Source organism: Mauremys reevesii, linkage group 25, assembly GCF_016161935.1.
Source record: "Mauremys reevesii isolate NIE-2019 linkage group 25, ASM1616193v1, whole genome shotgun sequence".
Taxonomy (NCBI): Eukaryota; Metazoa; Chordata; order Testudines; family Geoemydidae; genus Mauremys; species Mauremys reevesii.
This window is the reverse complement of record NC_052647.1, coordinates 5875716-5893050: the sequence shown is the minus strand read 5'-3', so window position 1 is coordinate 5893050 and position 17335 is coordinate 5875716. Positions and strand designations below refer to the sequence as shown.

Below are 17335 nucleotides of genomic sequence, written 5' to 3'. Positions count from 1 at the left end.
GGTGCTTAACCCTTTCTGGCTCAGTGTCCCACAGGGCCGGACTTTGCTCAGAGCATCACTTCTGCTGACTTTGGTTCTGGCCTTGTGCCAGGCCCCTGCTCCAGCCTCTCTCTGCTCCAGCTCCATGTCGCTCCCCCAGGGCTGTGCTGTGAGGGGGATGTGCTGGGACTGGCATTGCCAGCCCAGCCCCAGGCTTCCCTCAGACACCCTGGCTTCCAGCGGCATGGCGCAGGGACACACGGGCTGGGCAGCTCCGCGTCACTCCCCCAGGGCAGGGAGTTTGTCCAGGGCACAGACCGAGAGGTCTCTCTGGGCTCGCAGTCCAGTGGATTTGGAGACCCCTTTGCGCTGGTGAAGCTGGCGCATGCACCAATGCCAGTCCCCTGGCAGGGGATACCCACATGCTGGTGTCTCTACTGGGGGATGGTGGAAGCTGCCAGCTGCTAAATCGCTTGGTGTTGGTCCCTGTCTGTGCTCCCTGAGCCCCCCGAGTCAGCAAAGCACGTGCTTAGCTCCAGCCCTGCCCAGCGACATACTTAAATTGGCTCCAGTGGGTCTTAAGTGCATGGCTGAGCTCGTGACGACAATCCCAGGCATTAAAAAAAATCAGATTCACTTAGAAAATCAGGAGCTTTAGAAAGACCAGTGAGCAATGGGCAGTGTGTGGACTGAACTGAATGGAAAAGGGGCAAATTCAAAGCAGATACAAGGAAATACTCCTCCACCCAGGGCAGCATTAGCCTCTGGAACTCACTGCTACCGCGGCCAGGGGGCTGTGAATGTGTCGAGGTTTAAAGAGGGACCGGCTGGTTCTATGGGGAACGACAATGCCTGGAGCTGTGCTAGTTAATGGACAATAATTCTGGGAGGGAGAGAAAAGCTCCCACTTCAGGGCTTAAGTCGACCTCTGACTATTAGAGATCAGGAGGAGCCCTGCATGGGGGCAGATTATCTCCCGGCTGCTGCTGCGGGACTCTGACACCTTCCTCTGTAGCACCCGTCGCAGACGGGATACCGGGGTAGAGGGGCCTTGGGGCTGACCCAGGCTGGCAATGCCTGTGTGTTCCTCTGTGACTGGAACCTGAGGGGGATTTCTGCCAAGTCCCAGTGTTCCCACCCCTTGGGCAACTCAGCTTCAACCATGGACTCCTCAATCTCCCCAAATCTTGGCCCCATTGGGGCTTGGCCCATAGAGGCCACAGTGGCTGTTCTGGGGTCTGAAGGTCCCCTTCCCTCTGTTACAGTCACAGCACACGCACACAGTTAGAAACAAGGCGTCACATCCTCTCGCTGGCAGGCTGCAGCTCAACACGAGGTTATTCTCAGAATCCAGAACCCTAGCACACGAGGACCCCAAACAGAGAGAGACAAAGCAGGCTGCTCCTGAAGGCAGACGGGCACAACTAACCCTCTTTGCTCTAGGCTGGCCCTTTGGCAGACACACTGCTGAAAACCCCAGATCACATACTTGTCATCCAAGCCCCCTAGCCCGCAAGCAGGACCAGGAAAGCCCCTTGCAGATGTTAAGTGAGAGCTTGTGATGTTAGCACAGTTTTCAATACACCATATTCTTGAGTGGCCGCTCCCCTGCCAGAGCAGCCAAGCTCTGAGTGGCCTGAGTGTCACTGAGAATCAGGCCTGTGATTGTTAAGCTGCTAGTGGCCCGGTCGCCTGGGTCCCACCACCCAGCTCAGCAGAGGTGGGTGATACAGAAATGTCTCCCTGCCAGGACTGTACAGAGCGTCCCCTCTTGCATTACAGATATTGACGAGTGTCAGGGCCCGAGCCCGGCAGACTGCGGACCCCACGCAAACTGCACCAACGTGCCTGGGAGTTACAACTGCACCTGCATCGATGGCTACGAGCCCAGCTCTGGGAAAGCCAACTTCACGCACGCGAGTGAGAACAGCTGCCGGGGTGAGCTCTCCCCTGCCCCCACCTGCTGAGACCCCCACCCCTCATGCCCATTCCCAGCAAGGGGCCGCACTGGGGCTGCTGCCACCTTTGGCAGTGGCCCGAGGCCTCAGCCAGGCTGTGATGAGACCTGACCCTAGCCCAGGCCGTCTCAGAGGTCCAGAGAGGCGCAGGCCACTTCCAGCTGTTGAGGCCTCCAGCCATAATAAACATACAAAATGATGACACATGAAAACAAAGCACCAAAAAAAGAGTGAGACGTAATTTAAATATTGTTTATTTAACAAATGCTTTTGTAGCGTTTTTCTGTGCAAATGTACTAATTACTGAGGAAAATCTCGCTGTTGTGCAATGTCACAGCTGACGTTAAGCATGGGGAGCCCATTCACACGCTCTAGTCCCACAGCTGACACCAGGAAGAAAGGAGAACAGTAGAACAGAGACCCTGGACTTCAGAAAAGCAGACTTCAACTCTCTCAGGGAACTGATGGGGAAAGGAGTCGAGGAAAGCTGGCTGTATTTTAAAAAAACCTTGTTGAGGTTGCAGGAACAAACCATCCCGATGTGTAGGAAGAAAAGTAAATATAGCAGGCGACCAGCTTGGCTTAACAGTGAAATCCTTGCTCGTCTTAAACACAAAAGAACCGCTTACAAGAAGTGGAAGATTGGACAAATAACTAGGGAGGAGTATAAAAGTATTGTTCAGGCATGCAGGAGTGAAATTAGGAAGGCCAAATCACACTTGGAGTTGCAGCTAGCCGGAGATGTTAGGAGTAACAAGAAGGGTTTCTTCAGGTATGTTAGCAACAAGGAGAAAGTCAAGGAAAGTGTGGGCCCCTTGCTGAATGAGGGAGGGAATCTAGCGACAGAGGATGTGGAGAAAGCTAGTGTACTCAATGCTTTTTTTGCCTCTGTCTTCACAGACAAGGTCAGCTCCCAGACAGCTGCACTCTGCAGCATTGTATGGGGAGATGACCAGCTCTCTGTGGAGAAAGAAGTAGTTCGGGACTATTTAGAAAAGCTGGACGAGCACAAGTCCATGGGGCCAGATGTGCTGCATCCGAGGGTGCTAAAGGAGTTGGCCGATGAGATTGCAGAACCATTGGCCATTATGTTTGAAAAATCATGGTCATCGGGGGAGGTCCCGGACGACTGGAAAAAAGCTAATGTAGTGCCCATCTTTAAAAAAGGGAAGAAGGAAGATCCAGGGAACTACAGGTCAGTCAGTCTCACCTCAGTCCCTGGAAAAATCATGGAACAGGTCCTCAAGGAATCAATTCTGAACCACTTAAAGGAGGGGAAAGTGATCAGGAACAGTCAGCATGGATTCACCAAGGGCACTTCATGCCTGACTAACCTAATTGCCTTCTATGATGAGATAACCGGCTCTGTGGATGAGGGGAAAGCAGTGGATGTGCTATTTCTGGACTTTAGCAAAGCTTTTGATACAGTCTCCCATAGTATTCTTGCCAGCAAATTAAAGAAGTATGGGCTGGATGAATGGACGGTAAGGTGGATAGAAAACTGGCTAGATTGTCGGGCTTAACGGGTAGTGATCAATGGTTCCATGTCTAGTTGGCAGCCGGTATCAAGTGGAGTGCCCCAAGGGTCGGTGCTGGAGCCGGTTTTGTTCAATATCTTCATTAACGATCTGGAGGATGGTGTGGACTGCACTCTCAGCAAGTTTGCAGATGACACTAAACTGGGAGGAGTGGTTGATACGCTGGAGGGTAGGGATAGGATACAGAGGGACCTAGACAAATTAGAGGATTGGGCCAAAAGAAATATGATGAGGTTCAACAAGGACAAGTGCAGAGTCCTGCACTTAGGACGGAAGAATCCCATGCACTGCTACAGACTAGGCACCGAATGCTGGGCAGCAGTTCTGCAGAAAAGGACCTAGGGGCTATGGTGGACGAAAAGCTGAATATGAGTCAACAGTGTGCCCTTGTTGCCAAGAAGGCTAATGGCATTTTGGGTTGTATAAGTAGGGGCATTTCCAGCAGATCGAGGGATGTGATCATTCCCCTCTACTCAGCACTGGTGAGGCCTCATTTGGAGAACTGTGTCCAGTTTTGGGCCCCACACTACAAGAAGGATGTGGATAAATTGGAGAGAGTCCAGCGGAGGGCAACAAAAATGATTAGGGGGCTGGAGCACATGACTTATGAGGAGAGGCTGAGGGAACTAGGATTGTTTGGTCTGCAGAAGAGAAGAATGAGGGGGGATTTGATAGCTGCTTTCAACTACCTGAAAGGGGGTTCCAAAGAGGATGGATCTAGACTGTTTTCAGTGGTAGAAGATGACAGAACAAGGAGTAATGGTCTCAAGTTGCAGAGGGGGAGGTTTAGGTTGGACATTAGGAAAAACTTTTTCACTAGTAAGGGTGATGAAGCACCGGAATGGGTTACCTAGGGAGGTGGTGGAATCTCCTTCCTTAGAGGTTTTTAAAGTCAGGCTTGACAAAGCCCTGGCTGGGATGATTGATTTAGTTGGGTTTGGTCCTGCTTTGAGCAGGGGGTTGGACTTATCAAATGCAACAAAATTAAGTGTCTAAATTTGAGTCCCCTTTGAACTTGCGGCCCAGGCCAAATGGCCTCCAGGCCCCTCTCTGATAGGTCGTGGCCTTGTCTGCTCCTACAGCACATGGGTCCGGGCTCACCCCTGTGCCCGGCACTTAGATGGGGAATAAACAGACCCATGGAGCAAACTCCTTGTGCTGCAGAGATGCGCTGGGGAGGGGGGAAGGGACCCTCGCTGGCCCCAGCACGCAGCATCTGAGCTGCTAGTGTCCCGCTGAGCCTGGGAAGTGGCCTCGTGTCTGGGCCATGGATATAGCACCGTGCGCTCTGCCCCTATGGGCCCTGGGGAGGAGAGAATAGCCACAGCACAGTGTGCCCTGGCCACACCCCCGATCCTCCCCCATGGATCCTGGGGGTCAGGGAATAGCAGCAGTGCTGGGCACCGCAGCCTTGGCCCCTACATCAGGGGCTAGGACAGGGGTGGGCAAACTTTTTGGCCCGAGGGCCACATCGGGGTCTGAAACTGTATGGAGGGCCAGGTAGGGAAGGTTGGTCTCTGCCCCCTATCCAGCCCCTCCCACTTCCTGCCCCCTGACTGCCCCCCTCAGAAACCCCGACCCATCCAACCTCGCCTGCTCCTTGTAGACTGACTGGACCCTCCCAGGATGCCATGCCCCTGGGTGGGAGGGATCGCTCAGTGGTTTGAGCATTGGCCTGCTAAACCCAGGGTTGTGAGTTCAATCCTTAAGGGGACCGCTTGGGGATCCGGGGCAAAAACCAGTACTTGGTTCTGCTAGTGAAGGCAGGGGGCTGGACTCAATGACCTTTCAAGGTCCCTTCCAGTTCTAGGAGGTATATCTCCAATTATGTTATGTTAAACTGCCCCCCTGGGACCCCACCCTCTATCCAACCCTGACTGCCCCAAACCCCATTCACACCCCTGACCTGACAGGCCCCCTGGGACTCCCACACCTATTCACACACACCCTGTCCCCTGACCACCCCCCTCCTGAACCTCCATTCCATCCCCCTGCTCACTGTCCTCTGACTGCTCCTGGGGACCCCCTGCCCCTTATTCAACCCCCCTGTTCCCCGCCCCCTTACCATGCCGCTCAGAGCATCAGGAGACTGGCAGCTGCACCTCCTGGAGTGCTGGTGGCATGATGAGCTGAAGCTGCGGGGGAGGAGGGACAGCAGGGGAGGGACCAGGGGCTAGCTTCCCCGGCCGGGAGCTCAAGGGCCAGGAAGGATGGTCACGCGGACTGGATGTGATCCACGGGCTGTAGTTTCCCCAGGGGCAGGACCCCTACAGCAGTTCCACACCAGCTGGGTGGCCCCTTTTGCAGGGTGGGGGATTTTCCAATGGCCGTTCCGCTGCCAGAGCAGCCTAGTGCCGCCTGAGTGTAGCTGAGAGTCAGGCCTGTGATTGTTAAACGTCCAGGGTCCCAGTCACAATGGACCCATAACCCAGCTCAGTACAGGTGGGTGGTACAGGAACGTCTCCCTGCCAGGACTGTACAGCGCGTCTCCTCTTGTGCTGCAGATATTGACGAGTGTCTGGGCCCGAGCCCGCCAGACTGCGGACCCCACGCAAACTGCACCAACACGCCTGGGAGTTACTTCTGCACCTGCATCGATGGCTACGAGCCCAGCTCTGGGAAAGCGAATTTCACGTGTGCGAGTGAGAACAGCTGCCAGGGTGAGCTCTCCCCTGGCCCCACCTGCTGAGACCCCCCAGCTCGCACACACAAATGCTCGTTCCAGGCCTGGCGCTACACCATGGCTGCTGCCGGCTTTGGCAGTGGCCTGAGGCATCAGCGAGGCTGTGATGAGACGTGACCCTCTCCTGCTCCCGCAGAGCATGGGGCCGGGCTGACCCCTGTGCCTGGTGTTTGGATGGGGAATAAACCCTCGGGGTTAGAAACAGACCCACGGAGCAAACTCCTTGTGCTGCAGAGATGCGCTGGAGAGAGGGGAGGGGACCCTTGCTGGCCCCAGCACGCAGCATCTGGGCTGCTCGTGTCCCCCTGAGCTGGGAGGGGCCTCGTGTCTGGGCCATGGAAATAGCACCGTGCGCTCTGCCCCCTATGGGCCCTGCTGAGGAGAGAATAGCCACAGCACAGTGTGCCCCAGACCCACCCCTGATCCTCCCCCATGGGTCCTGGGGGGCAGGGAATAGCTGCAGTGCTGGGCCCCGGCCTTGGCCCCTATATCAGGGGCTAGGAGCAGGGTGGGGGCAGGACCCCGACAGCAGTTCCCCACCAGCTGGGGTGGCCCCTTTTGCAGGGTGGGGGATTCTCCAGTGGCCGTTCCGCTGCCAGAGCAGCCTAGTGCCGCCTGAGCGTAGCTGAGAATCAGGCCTGTGATTGTTAAGCTGCCTGAGGCCCAGTCGCCTGGGTCCCATCACCCGGCTCAGTGCAGGGGGGGTTGGGGAAGGTAATACGGGGAACGTCTCCCTGCCTGTACAGAGCGTCCCCTCTTGCATTACAGATATTAGCGAGTGTCTGGGGATTGCTGGAGTAACCTGTGGACCCCACGCAAAGTGCATCAACATGTCTGGGAATTACTCCTGCACCTGCAGGGATGGCTACAAGCCCAGCTCTGGGAGAGCCAAGTTCATGAACGCGAGTGAGAACAGCTGCCGGGGTGAGCTCTCCCCTGGCCCCACCTGCTGACACCCCCCCTCGCACACACAAATGCTCGTTCCAGGCCTGGCGCTGCACCGGGGCTGTCACCGGCTTTGGCAGTGGCCCAAGGCCGTCAGCGAGGCTGTGATGAGACGTGACCCTCACCTGCTTCCGCAGAGCATGGGACCGGGCTCACCCCTGTGCCCAGCGCTTGGATGGGGAATAAACCCTCGGGGTTAGAAACAGACCCACGGAGCAAACTCCTTGTGCTGCAGAGATGTGCTGGGGAGGGGGGAGGGGACCCTCGCTGGCCCCAGCACGCAGCATCTGAGCTGCTAGTGTCCCCCTGAGCTGGGAAGGGGCCTCGTGTCTGGGCCATGGAAATAGCACCATGCACTCTGCCCCCTATGGGCCCTGGGGAGGAGAGAATAGCCACAGCACAGTGTGCCTCAGCCCCACCCCCGATCCTCCCCCACGGGTCTGGGGGGCAGGGAATAGCTGCAGTGCTGGGCCCCGGCCTCGGCCCCTACATCAGGGGCTAGGACAGGGGTGGGCAAACTTTTTGGCCCGAGGGCCACATCGGGGTACGAAACTGTATGGCGGCCGGGTAGGGAAGGTTGTGTCTCCCCAAACCGCCTGGTCTCTGCCCCTATCTTCCCCCTCCCACTTTCTGCCCCCGACTGGCCCCCTCAGAACTCCGACCCATCCAACCCCCCCTGCTCCTTGTAGAGTGACTGGACCCTCCCAGGATGCCATGCCCCTGGATGGATGGGTAGGAGGGATAGATCAGTGGTTTGAGCATTGGCCTGCTAAACCCAAGATTATGAGCTCAATGCTTGAAGGGGCCACTTAGGGATCTGGGGCAAAAATTGGTTCTGCTAGTGAAGGCAGGGGCTGGACTCAACAACCTTTCAAGGTCCCTTCCACTTCTCAGAGATTGGTATATCTCCAATTATGTTATGTTAAATGTTTATGTATGTTAAACTGCCCCCCGGGACTCCCACACCTATTGACACACACCCTGTCCCCTGACTGCCCCCCTCCTGAAGCTCCACCCCATCCAACTGTCCTCTGACTGCTCCCCAGAACCCCTTATCCCACCCCCTTATCATGCCACTCAGAGCATCAGGAGACTGGCAACCGCACTTCCTGGAGCGCTGGTTGCATCATGAGCTGAGACTGCAGGGGAGGAGGGACAGCAGGGGAGGGACCAGGAGCTAGCTTCCCCAGCCGGGAGCTCAAGGGCCAGGAAGGATGGTCATGCAGACCGGATGTGGTCCACGGGCTGTAGTTTCCCCACCTCTGGGCTAGGAGCAGGGTGGGGGCAGGACCCCTACAGCAGCTCCACACCAGCTGGGTGGCCCCTTTTGCAGGGTGGGGGATTTTCCAATGGCCGTTCTGCTGCCAGAGCAGCCTAGTGCCCTCTGAGTGTAGCTAAGAGTCAGGCCTGTGATTGTTAAACGCCCAGGGTCCCAGTCGCAATGGACCCAACACCCAGCTCAGTACAGGTGAGTGATACAGCAACATCTCTCTGCCAGGACTGTACAGCGCATCCCCTCTTGTGTTGCAGATATGGACAAGTGTCAGGGCCTGAGCCCGGCAGACTGTGGACCCCACGCAATCTGCACCAACGTGTCTGGGAGTTACTACTGCACCTGCATCGATGGCTACGAGCCCAGCTCTGGGAAAGCCAAGTTCATGAACGCGAGTGAGAACAGCTGCCAGGGTGAGCTCTCCCCTGCCCCCACCTGCTGAAACCCCCCCCTCGCACACACAAATGCTCATTCCAGGCCTGGCGCTGCACCAGGGCTGTCACCGGTTTTGGCAGTGGCCCGAGGGCGTCAGCCAGGCTGTGATGAGACGTGACCCTCACCTGCTCCCGCAGGGCACGGGGCCGGTCTCACCCCTGTGCCTGGAGCTTGGACAGGGAATAAACCCTCGGGGTTAGAAACAGACCCACGGAGCAAACTCCTTGTGCTGCAGAGATGCGCTGGGGAGGGGGGAGGGGACCCTCGCTGGCCCCAGCACGCAGCATCTGGGCTGCTCATGTCCTCCTGAGCTGGGAAGAGGACTCGTATATGAACCATGGAAATAGCACCGTGCGCTCTGCCCCACATGGGCCCTGGTGAGGAGAGAATAGCCACAGCACAGTGTGCTCCAGCCCCACTCCCGATCCTCCCCCTAGGTCCTGGGGGGCAGGGAATAACTGCAGTGCTGGGCCCCGGCCTCGGCCCCTACATCAGGGGCTCGGAGCAGGGTGGGGGCAGGACCCCGACAGCAGCTCCACACCAGTGGGGTGTCCCCTTTTGCAGGGTGGGGGATTCTCCAGTGGCTGTTCCGCTGGCAGAGCAGCCTAGTGCCGCCTGAGCGTAGCTGAGAACCAGGCCTGTGATTGTTAAGCTCCCTGGGGGCCCGGTCGCCTGGGTCCCATCACCCAGCTCAGTACAGGTGGGTGGTACAGGAACATCTCCCTGCCAGGACTGTACAGAGCGTCCCCTCTTGTGCTGCAGATATTGATGAGTGTCTGGGGATCGCTGGAACACCTACCAGGGTGAGCTCTCCCCTGGCCCCCACCGCACCCTCCTCAGTTCCCCCACCTCACATACACACACCCCTGGGCTCATTCCACGCCTGGTGCTGCACCAGAAGCTGCTGCCGGCTGCAGCAAAGACACCGGATTTGCTCACAGGGGCTGTGATCAGCCGTGACCCTCAACTGCTGCCCCAGTGCACGGGGGCCAGGATCTCCCCCGCCTCGGTGTTTGGATTGGGAATTAACCCCTAGGTTTGCAGGGAGGCTCTGGGGAGGCGGGTGGGGCCCTCGCTGCCCCCAGCACACACAATCCAGGCTGCTATTGCCCCTGAGCCTGGGAAGAGGCCTCGTGGATGGTCCACGTACAGCACAGTGCGCTCTGCCCCCTATGGGCCTGGGGAGCAGGGAATAGCCCCAGCGCAGGGCACCCCGGCCACGCCCCCAATCTGCCCCCTCCCTCAGGGCTGGGAGCAGAGTCTTTTCCAGCCCCACACTGGCAGGGAGCCCCCTGGGTGGGAGGGTGTTTCCCAGGGGGCCATTATGCCCCCTTAGGCAGCCAGGGCGGCCTGACCGGAGAAGGGGCCGGGGCGTTCAAGGCCCTTGTTTGCGACGTTCAGCCGGTAGTTAGAGCTTGTATCAAGTCCCAGCCGGCCGTTCCCATGGAAACCGCCCGTTACACCCCCGTTTGGGGGGCGCAGAGCCAGGGGCGGCTCTAGGATTTGCGCCGCCCCAGGCAGGGCAGCACGCCACGGGGGACGCTCTGGCGGTCGCCGGTCCCAGCAGATCCGGTAGACCTCCCGCAGACGTGCAGGACCAGCGGACCCTCCGCAGGCACGTCTGCGGGAGGTCCACCGTAGCCGCCTGCCGCCCTCGGGTGGGACGCCGCCCCAAGCGCGTGCTTGGTGTGCTGGGGTCTGGAGCCGGCCCTGCGCAGAGCACCGGGCCCGTAGTACTGGGAGAACTCAGGAGCCCATTGGTTCAAATGCTTCCCCGGCAGAGACCTCGCCCAGCCGTTCCTGCGCCAGCCCCAGGCCGCGTGGGATCACCCCAGCCAGTGCCCTGGGGCGGGTCTAGTCACAAGAAGAAATCAGCGCCGCAGGGATCTCAGCCAGCGTCCCGGGGATTGTGCGGGGATAGCTGGTATCGGGAGCTGTGTGGAGAATCCCTAGGGCTTGGCCCCGGGGGATTGATGGCGATCGCTGTTCTCTCTGGAAGCGCACTGATTATTCCAGACCAGAGTGTCCGGATGGGGAGCGATTCCACAGGAGCTGTTACCCTCAATTTCCCCATGGACTTAAGCCCCTAGAGACACCCAATCTCAGAGCTCCCTGCAACTCAGAGCGAGTTTGGAAGCCGCGGGACACCCGTGTGCCCGAGGGAGGGGAGAGCTCTGGCCGCACCACTGAGAACCCAGCGCATGGCCCCCCTTCTCCAGCAGACAGAGCGTCGGAGCTGGGGAAAGCGCTTTGGAGCAGCGTCTGTGCTGTGACTGGATGTGTGTACAGCGCCTGACACCACGGGGCCCCGGCTGCGGCGCTACGTGCTATAAACAGCCCAGTTGCACCAGGATGGGATGGATAAGGACGCTGGAAGCTCCGTTCCCATCCCACTGGACTCTTGGAAGCCTTCGGGGGCGGAACCCGCTTGTACGTCGTTTCCGGAATAAAGCAGGTTCTGGAAACGCGGAGCCGCCTTGGTGCTGTCAGGAGAACCCGCGAGTGTCGCAGGGTCGAGGGGCGGAGGAGGCAGCACTTGGCAGGTTGCAGCTGGTAGATTCTGACAGGGTTCAGTCTGCCCCGGGAGCAGCTCAGCCTCTGAAGAGACAAAACCGGGCGCTGGCCAGGCTGAGACACAAGTAACTCTGGCACTTGCACAGCACAGACGGGATCAGAGCTGAGGCCCATCTAGCCTGGTATCCCGGCTCCAACGGGCCAGAGCCAGATGCTGCAGAGGACAGTGAAAGAGCCTTGCAGTGGCAGCTGGGGGATAATCTGCCCTCACATCCTGGTCTCTAATACTCAGCTGGGCTGAAGCCCCACAGCAGGAGGTTTTCTCTCTCTTCCCAAATGTTTCTGCCTTTAACTATGATCCCTCTGGCTGTTCTCATCATCCGTATGAATGTCCAGTCGCTCCTTGAATCTTGCTAAATTCTTGGCCTCAGGGACTCCTGTGGTGGGGAGTTCCACCGGCTAATCGCACATTGCGTGAAACAGCCTTTCCTTGGCTCAGTTCTGAATTTCCCCTCTTCTCACTTCCCTGACTGGCCCTGGCTCTCGTGTTACGAGGTGGGGAGAACAGAAGCTCCCCATCTCCCTTCTCTGTCCCCATCAGGCATTTATAGACTCTTAACACGTCCCCTCTTACCAGGGCCGGTGGAAGCACTAGGCAAGTTAGGCAGCCCTCTAGGGCGCCGAGATCTGGGGGGCGCTAAAAAGCCGGTGCCTAAAAATAGACGCAGGCTCAGGCTGCAGATCACAGACTGTAGGGAGGACGTAGATGAGAACTAGGCTCCCAATGAATTGCTCTCCTGCCATTTACATAGCCAGCGATTAGGGAAATCCTTTGATTCCATCCCAGACCATAGGGAGGAGGAGGTGATAAGAACCAGCTCCCAGCGAATTGCTCCCCGGCTCCTGTCTCCTGCCATTCAGAAAACCAGGGAAGTCCCATTTGCTCTCTGGCTCCTGCCATGTGAAGTCCTTTGATTGTGAATCGCTCATTGTACAGATTGCTGTGTTGGTAGGTACATTATTACAGTACTTGCTCCTCGGTCTTGTAGTACATTGCACAGCAGCAGCCAGAAGGAGAGTGGAGCAGCTGGAGGTGGGGGAGGCGTAAGACACCCCCCCCCCCCCGCTGGGGCTAGGGTGACTAGATGTCCCGATTTTATAGGGACAGTCCCGATTTTTGAGTCTTTTTCTTATCTAGGCTCCTATTACCCTCCTGCCCCCGTCCCGATTGTTCACATTTGCTGTCTGGTCCCCTAGCTGGGGCTGAGCGGTGCTGTCAGTGCGGTGCAGCCGGGGTCGGCTTGCATGGGATGCTCCTCGCAGAGCAGGCTGCAGGTTTTCCAGGGCAGAGGCTCTGCTCCCTGGGGAGAGAAGGGAGGGAGGCCACAGCTGGCAGCTCTGTAGGCTCTCTTGCGTGGAGGGGCGGCTAAGCCGCTTTAACCCACCTCCCTGCGCCCCAGCTTTCTACCCTCCCGACCCTGCGTTGGTGTGAGGGCCGCGCACTCTCTGCCTCACAGTCCTGCCTGCCCCGTGCCCCCTGCCGGAGCGAGAGCCCAGCATTCAACTCCCCAGCCCAGGCGCAGGATGGACGGCGACACGCTCCCATTGCCCTGGTGCAACTGCACCGTGACTTGGCCCACGGCTGCATGCCAGGGACTGGAGAGGAGAGCGCCCATTTCACCTTGCGGCTCTTTGAATCCTACCCCGTCCGCCACCCCCCTCCACACCCAAACCCAGTCTGCTCCCCTGGCACTCCCCAGCCAAACCCGAACCCCCAGTGACCGAACCCGGTCTGCTCCCCTCCCCCACCTAACCCGATACCCCACTGACCCCAAACCCGGTCTGCTCCCCTCCCCCACCTAACCCGATACCCCACTGACCCCAAACCCGGTCTGCTTCCCTCCCCCACCTAACCCGATACCCCACTGACTCAACCCGATCTGCTCCCCTCCCCCACCTAACCCGAACCCCCACTGACCAAACCCGGTCTGCTTCCCTACCCCACCTAACCTGACCCCACTGACCCGAACCCAGTCTGCTTCCCTTCCCCACCAAACCCGATACCCACTGACTCAACCCGGTCTGCTTCCCTTCTGCTCCCCAGCCAAACCTAGACCCCCCACTGACCCAAACCATCTGCTTCCCTTCCCCACCTAACCCAACACCCCAGTATGACGGAGTATCTGCCATTCTAATTTTATAAATTTTATTAATAACAATAATTCAATATTATAAAGGTAGAATAAAAAGTAGTAGATTTTTATATGAAAGAATGAAGGAAGGAAGTATAGGTGACCAAAAAGGGTGTATTTCTGATTACAATCAACATCATTTAATTTTCAGGAAAAGTCATCCTGATCTCTTACTCAATGTTTACGTCACCTAGGGAAAGACATACAGAACGAGCTTATTCAGCTTCTATCCAATGCCATCCAACAAAAAATCCTAGCATCTGCTCATGCTGCAAAATACTTTTCGATCATTCTAGATTGTACACCAGATGCAGGCCACGTTGAACAAATGACCATAATCATTCGGTTTGTGGATAGGCCTACTTCAGAGACAGAGAATGAGACTGAATCAGTATTCAGAAAGGAACACTTCTTGGGATTTGTCACTTACAGGGACAACTGGAGCTGGTATGACAGAAACGATTCTTCACCAGTTAGAAGAGATGTCACTGCCTATAGAAAACCTGTGTGCTCAAGGGTATGATAATGGGAGCAATATGAAAGGGAAAGAAAATGGTGTCTGGCGAAGAATTCTGGATATTAATCCACGAGCCTTTTTCGTTCCTTGCAGTGCACAGTCATTGAATTTGGTTGTTAATGATGCTGCAACGTGTTGCTTGGAGGCAACTGCCTTCTTTGATTTAGTTCAACGTGTGTACGTGTATTTCTCAGCTTCTACACGTCGCTGGGAAGTTCTAACACACCACGTATCTAATCTCACAGTTAAACCATTGAGTGAAACAAGATGGAAAAGTCAAATTGATGCCTTGAAACCTCTTCGCTATCAGCTTGGTGACATCTATGATGCTCTGATAGACATCTATGAAGACAGTACACTAACAGGGTCATCTGGCAATACGGCACGAGTTGATGCAAAGGATCTTGCAAAAGCCGTTTCAAGTTTCTTGTTTCTCTTGTTGTGTGGTATGACATATTGTTTGAGATCAACATGATTGGCAAACAACTTCAGGCGAAAGAATTCGACATAAGTGATGCCATTAATCAACGTGGAGAAACCAAGAAGTTTCTTGTAGGCTGCAGAAGTGACACAGACTTTGAGAAAACATTGGTAGATGCAGGTGAACTTGCGGAGGAGTTGGATGTACCGGCACTTGTTGAACCAGATCCAATCCGTATTAGAAAATAGAGGAAGCAGTTCACACATGAAGCAGATGACGAACCTATTTATAATCTGAAAGAAAAATTCAAAGTGAACTTTTACTTTGCAGTCATCGACACAGCAATACCTTCAGTTGAAGAAAGATTCACACTGATGCAGCAAATTAGTTCAGTGTTTGGCTTCCTATATGATGTTTACAGTTTGCAAAATACAACACCAAAGCAAATTATGGAACATTGCTTGAATCTGGAGCAAGCTTTGCAACATGGTGAATCCAAAGATACTGATGCCTTTGACTTGTGCAATGAATTGCAAGCTATTGCACGACGAGTCCAAAAGAGTGCATCACCGCAAGATGTACTGAACTTCATATGCACAAATAAACTGACCGATAGTGTCCCCCACACAGTTATTGCTCTTTGCATCCTCTTGACTCTCCCTTTTTCTGTGGCCAGTGGTGAGTGAAGCTTCTCGAAGCTCAAGTTGATAAAAACACACATGCAGACATCAGAGTTGCAATAAAGACTTGTTGGGCTCTCGACCTTGTCAACAGAACATGACATTGCTCACAGCACGGACTTGGAGGAACTTGTTTCTAAATTTGCTAAACTGAAAATGCCAAAAAATTAATTCTAACGTGTGACTCTGTGACAGTGTGTTGTGTAGAAGGCATGTGATTTATTTTCAGATCCAGGCTATGTTGTGCAAAGTGAAACCAATAACAGTGTCAACACTGTCAGGTTATTCATTTATTTTCATTAAATATGTGGACTAAATAATTCAGTTAATAAATGTTCAAGCCGAATGTGTATTAATTCTAATGAACAATGCCATGTTAGGCTGCATTCATTTTTTAAAGTTTTTAATAAGCGATGCTCGGGGGGTGGGGGTGGAGGCGCAAGGTGGAAGTTTCGCCTAGGGCGCAAAATATCCTTGCACCGGCCCTTCCTCTTACGTTCACTCTAAGGTGACAGTCCCAGTCTTTTCAATCTCTCTCCATAGCAGGATTTTCCAGGCCCCTGATCATTCTCATTGCCTGTCTCAGAACCCCTCTGGTTCTGCACTGCTGTGTGCAAGGGGGAGCCCAGGGCAGCTCATGGGTTGCAGAGGAGGTCACCCCATTGATTGATATCCAGGCATTAGACCAGCCCTCAAGTTATTCTCTATCCCCTTCCTCCAAAGCAGCTCCCCATTTGTCCCCTCCAGGGGCGGACGCCTCATTCAGGCATTGCCGTCTGCACTGATATTGCGGCACTGGGCATCGCCAGATCCACTTGGGAGCTTTAGCAAGCAGCAGGCGCGTGTCCCGCCAGGGCTGCTTTTCCCTTCCCAGCTGGAGCGGCTCATTCCGGACAATAGCCACTTGCTCCCATTCCCTGACCCAGTCACTGAACTCCTGGCTCTAACCAGCCCCGTCTCCCCAGAGCATGGTGCATGTCGGACGCCTGGATTATCCCCCAGCAGCGTCCCCCAGTGCCCAAGGTCCAGCTCCTAGATCAGCCTGACCCAGCGCTTTCTCCCTCCTTGCAGACATTGACGAGTGCCAGCGAAACACCACAATCTGTGAGCCCCACGGGAACTGCATCAACATGCCAGGGACTTACATGTGTAAATGCAGAGAGGGATTTGGGAAGAGTCAAAAGGATACGGCTAAGATCTGCACAGGTACAACCGGAATTGGAAACTGTCATGGCAAAGGCGTGATGCTTCTGGCTTGTCTGCAATGTTACTAACGTGTGGTGTTGCCTTTAAGCCCCACCTCCAGGAGTCACGTGATTCTGCTTTTGGCTAAAATCAAAATTAGGGCCCAGCCCACGTGGTGGAGGAAAAACTGCCAAACGTTACGCTGGGGTGACCGACAGCTCCCAAACCAGAGTCAAACAAAATGAACCCAAAATGGATTTTAAAAAAAAATCCTGTGACTTTTTTGCAGCCTGGCTCAGGGTTTGGGGCTTTTATTGATTGCTTGACGTTGGCGATGCTGTTAATGCACCTTCACTGAGCTGACCCAGGATCTCTGACACTAACCCACATGCCTGGATGGGGAAACTAACCAGGTTGCCCTGAGGTCTTGTTCTTTCTCTGCGCCACACCCAGGCAAAGTGTCTGTTCTGAGACTCCGATCCTGTCTTACAAATTAGAAACTGAGCCCAGGGACTGAAGGTCGCCATGTCTCTTGCCAGGCTGCTTAATTCCACCACGGCACACGCATAGGGCTTGGAGATGTCATTAGAAGCTGCAACATCCCCCCAAACCTGCAGCTGCAATCAGAGCCCAAGATGCTCTTTCAAAGTAGAGCTTTGAGGTGGGGGAAGGTCAGATCTTTGCAAAGCAAACTGGGCTGAGTTGGAGCCGAGGACTTTGTGTTGGATCAACCTTTAATACAGCTTGGGCTCAGAAAGCCCCTTAGTTTCTGGAACCCGATTAACCTAAACAGCTGCTAAGGCTGGGGAAGGAGCTGGCATCACAAAGGAACCAGCTTGGGTCATTAGCAGGAATCAAACGCAGACCCTGCCTGCTGAAAGCACACAGCTCAGCTGCTGGAACTAAGGGAGTAACTCCATTAGCTAGTCATTGTAGCAGGCTGTTATCTACTTATGGGAACCAGCCACTAGACCAGGACAAACTTGCTCTCTCCTTGTTCCGTGGCTCAGCGGCC

At 55.5% G+C, this 17335-nt stretch overlaps 1 protein-coding gene and 1 long non-coding RNA gene across 6 annotated transcripts in view; one reads left to right on the top strand and one right to left on the bottom strand.

Annotated features, from left to right (window-relative positions):
• LOC120391433 overlaps positions 1–17335 on the bottom strand; it is a 341872-nt gene that overhangs the window by 189753 nt on the left and 134784 nt on the right. The window lies entirely within an intron of this gene.
• LOC120391365 (adhesion G protein-coupled receptor E5-like) overlaps positions 1–17335 on the top strand; it is a 209343-nt gene that overhangs the window by 105769 nt on the left and 86239 nt on the right. For 2 of the 5 annotated variants that reach the window (XM_039514959.1, XM_039514958.1), the window contains exons 11-15: positions 1762–1917; positions 5980–6135; positions 6927–7082; positions 8634–8789; positions 16207–16341. In XM_039514959.1, coding sequence (XP_039370893.1) covers positions 1762–1917; positions 5980–6135; positions 6927–7082; positions 8634–8789; positions 16207–16341 — 759 coding nt within the window. The remainder of the gene's footprint in view (positions 1–1761; positions 1918–5979; positions 6136–6926; positions 7083–8633; positions 8790–16206; positions 16342–17335) is intronic. The other 3 variants (XM_039514960.1, XM_039514957.1, XM_039514961.1) reach the window with 3 other exon arrangements.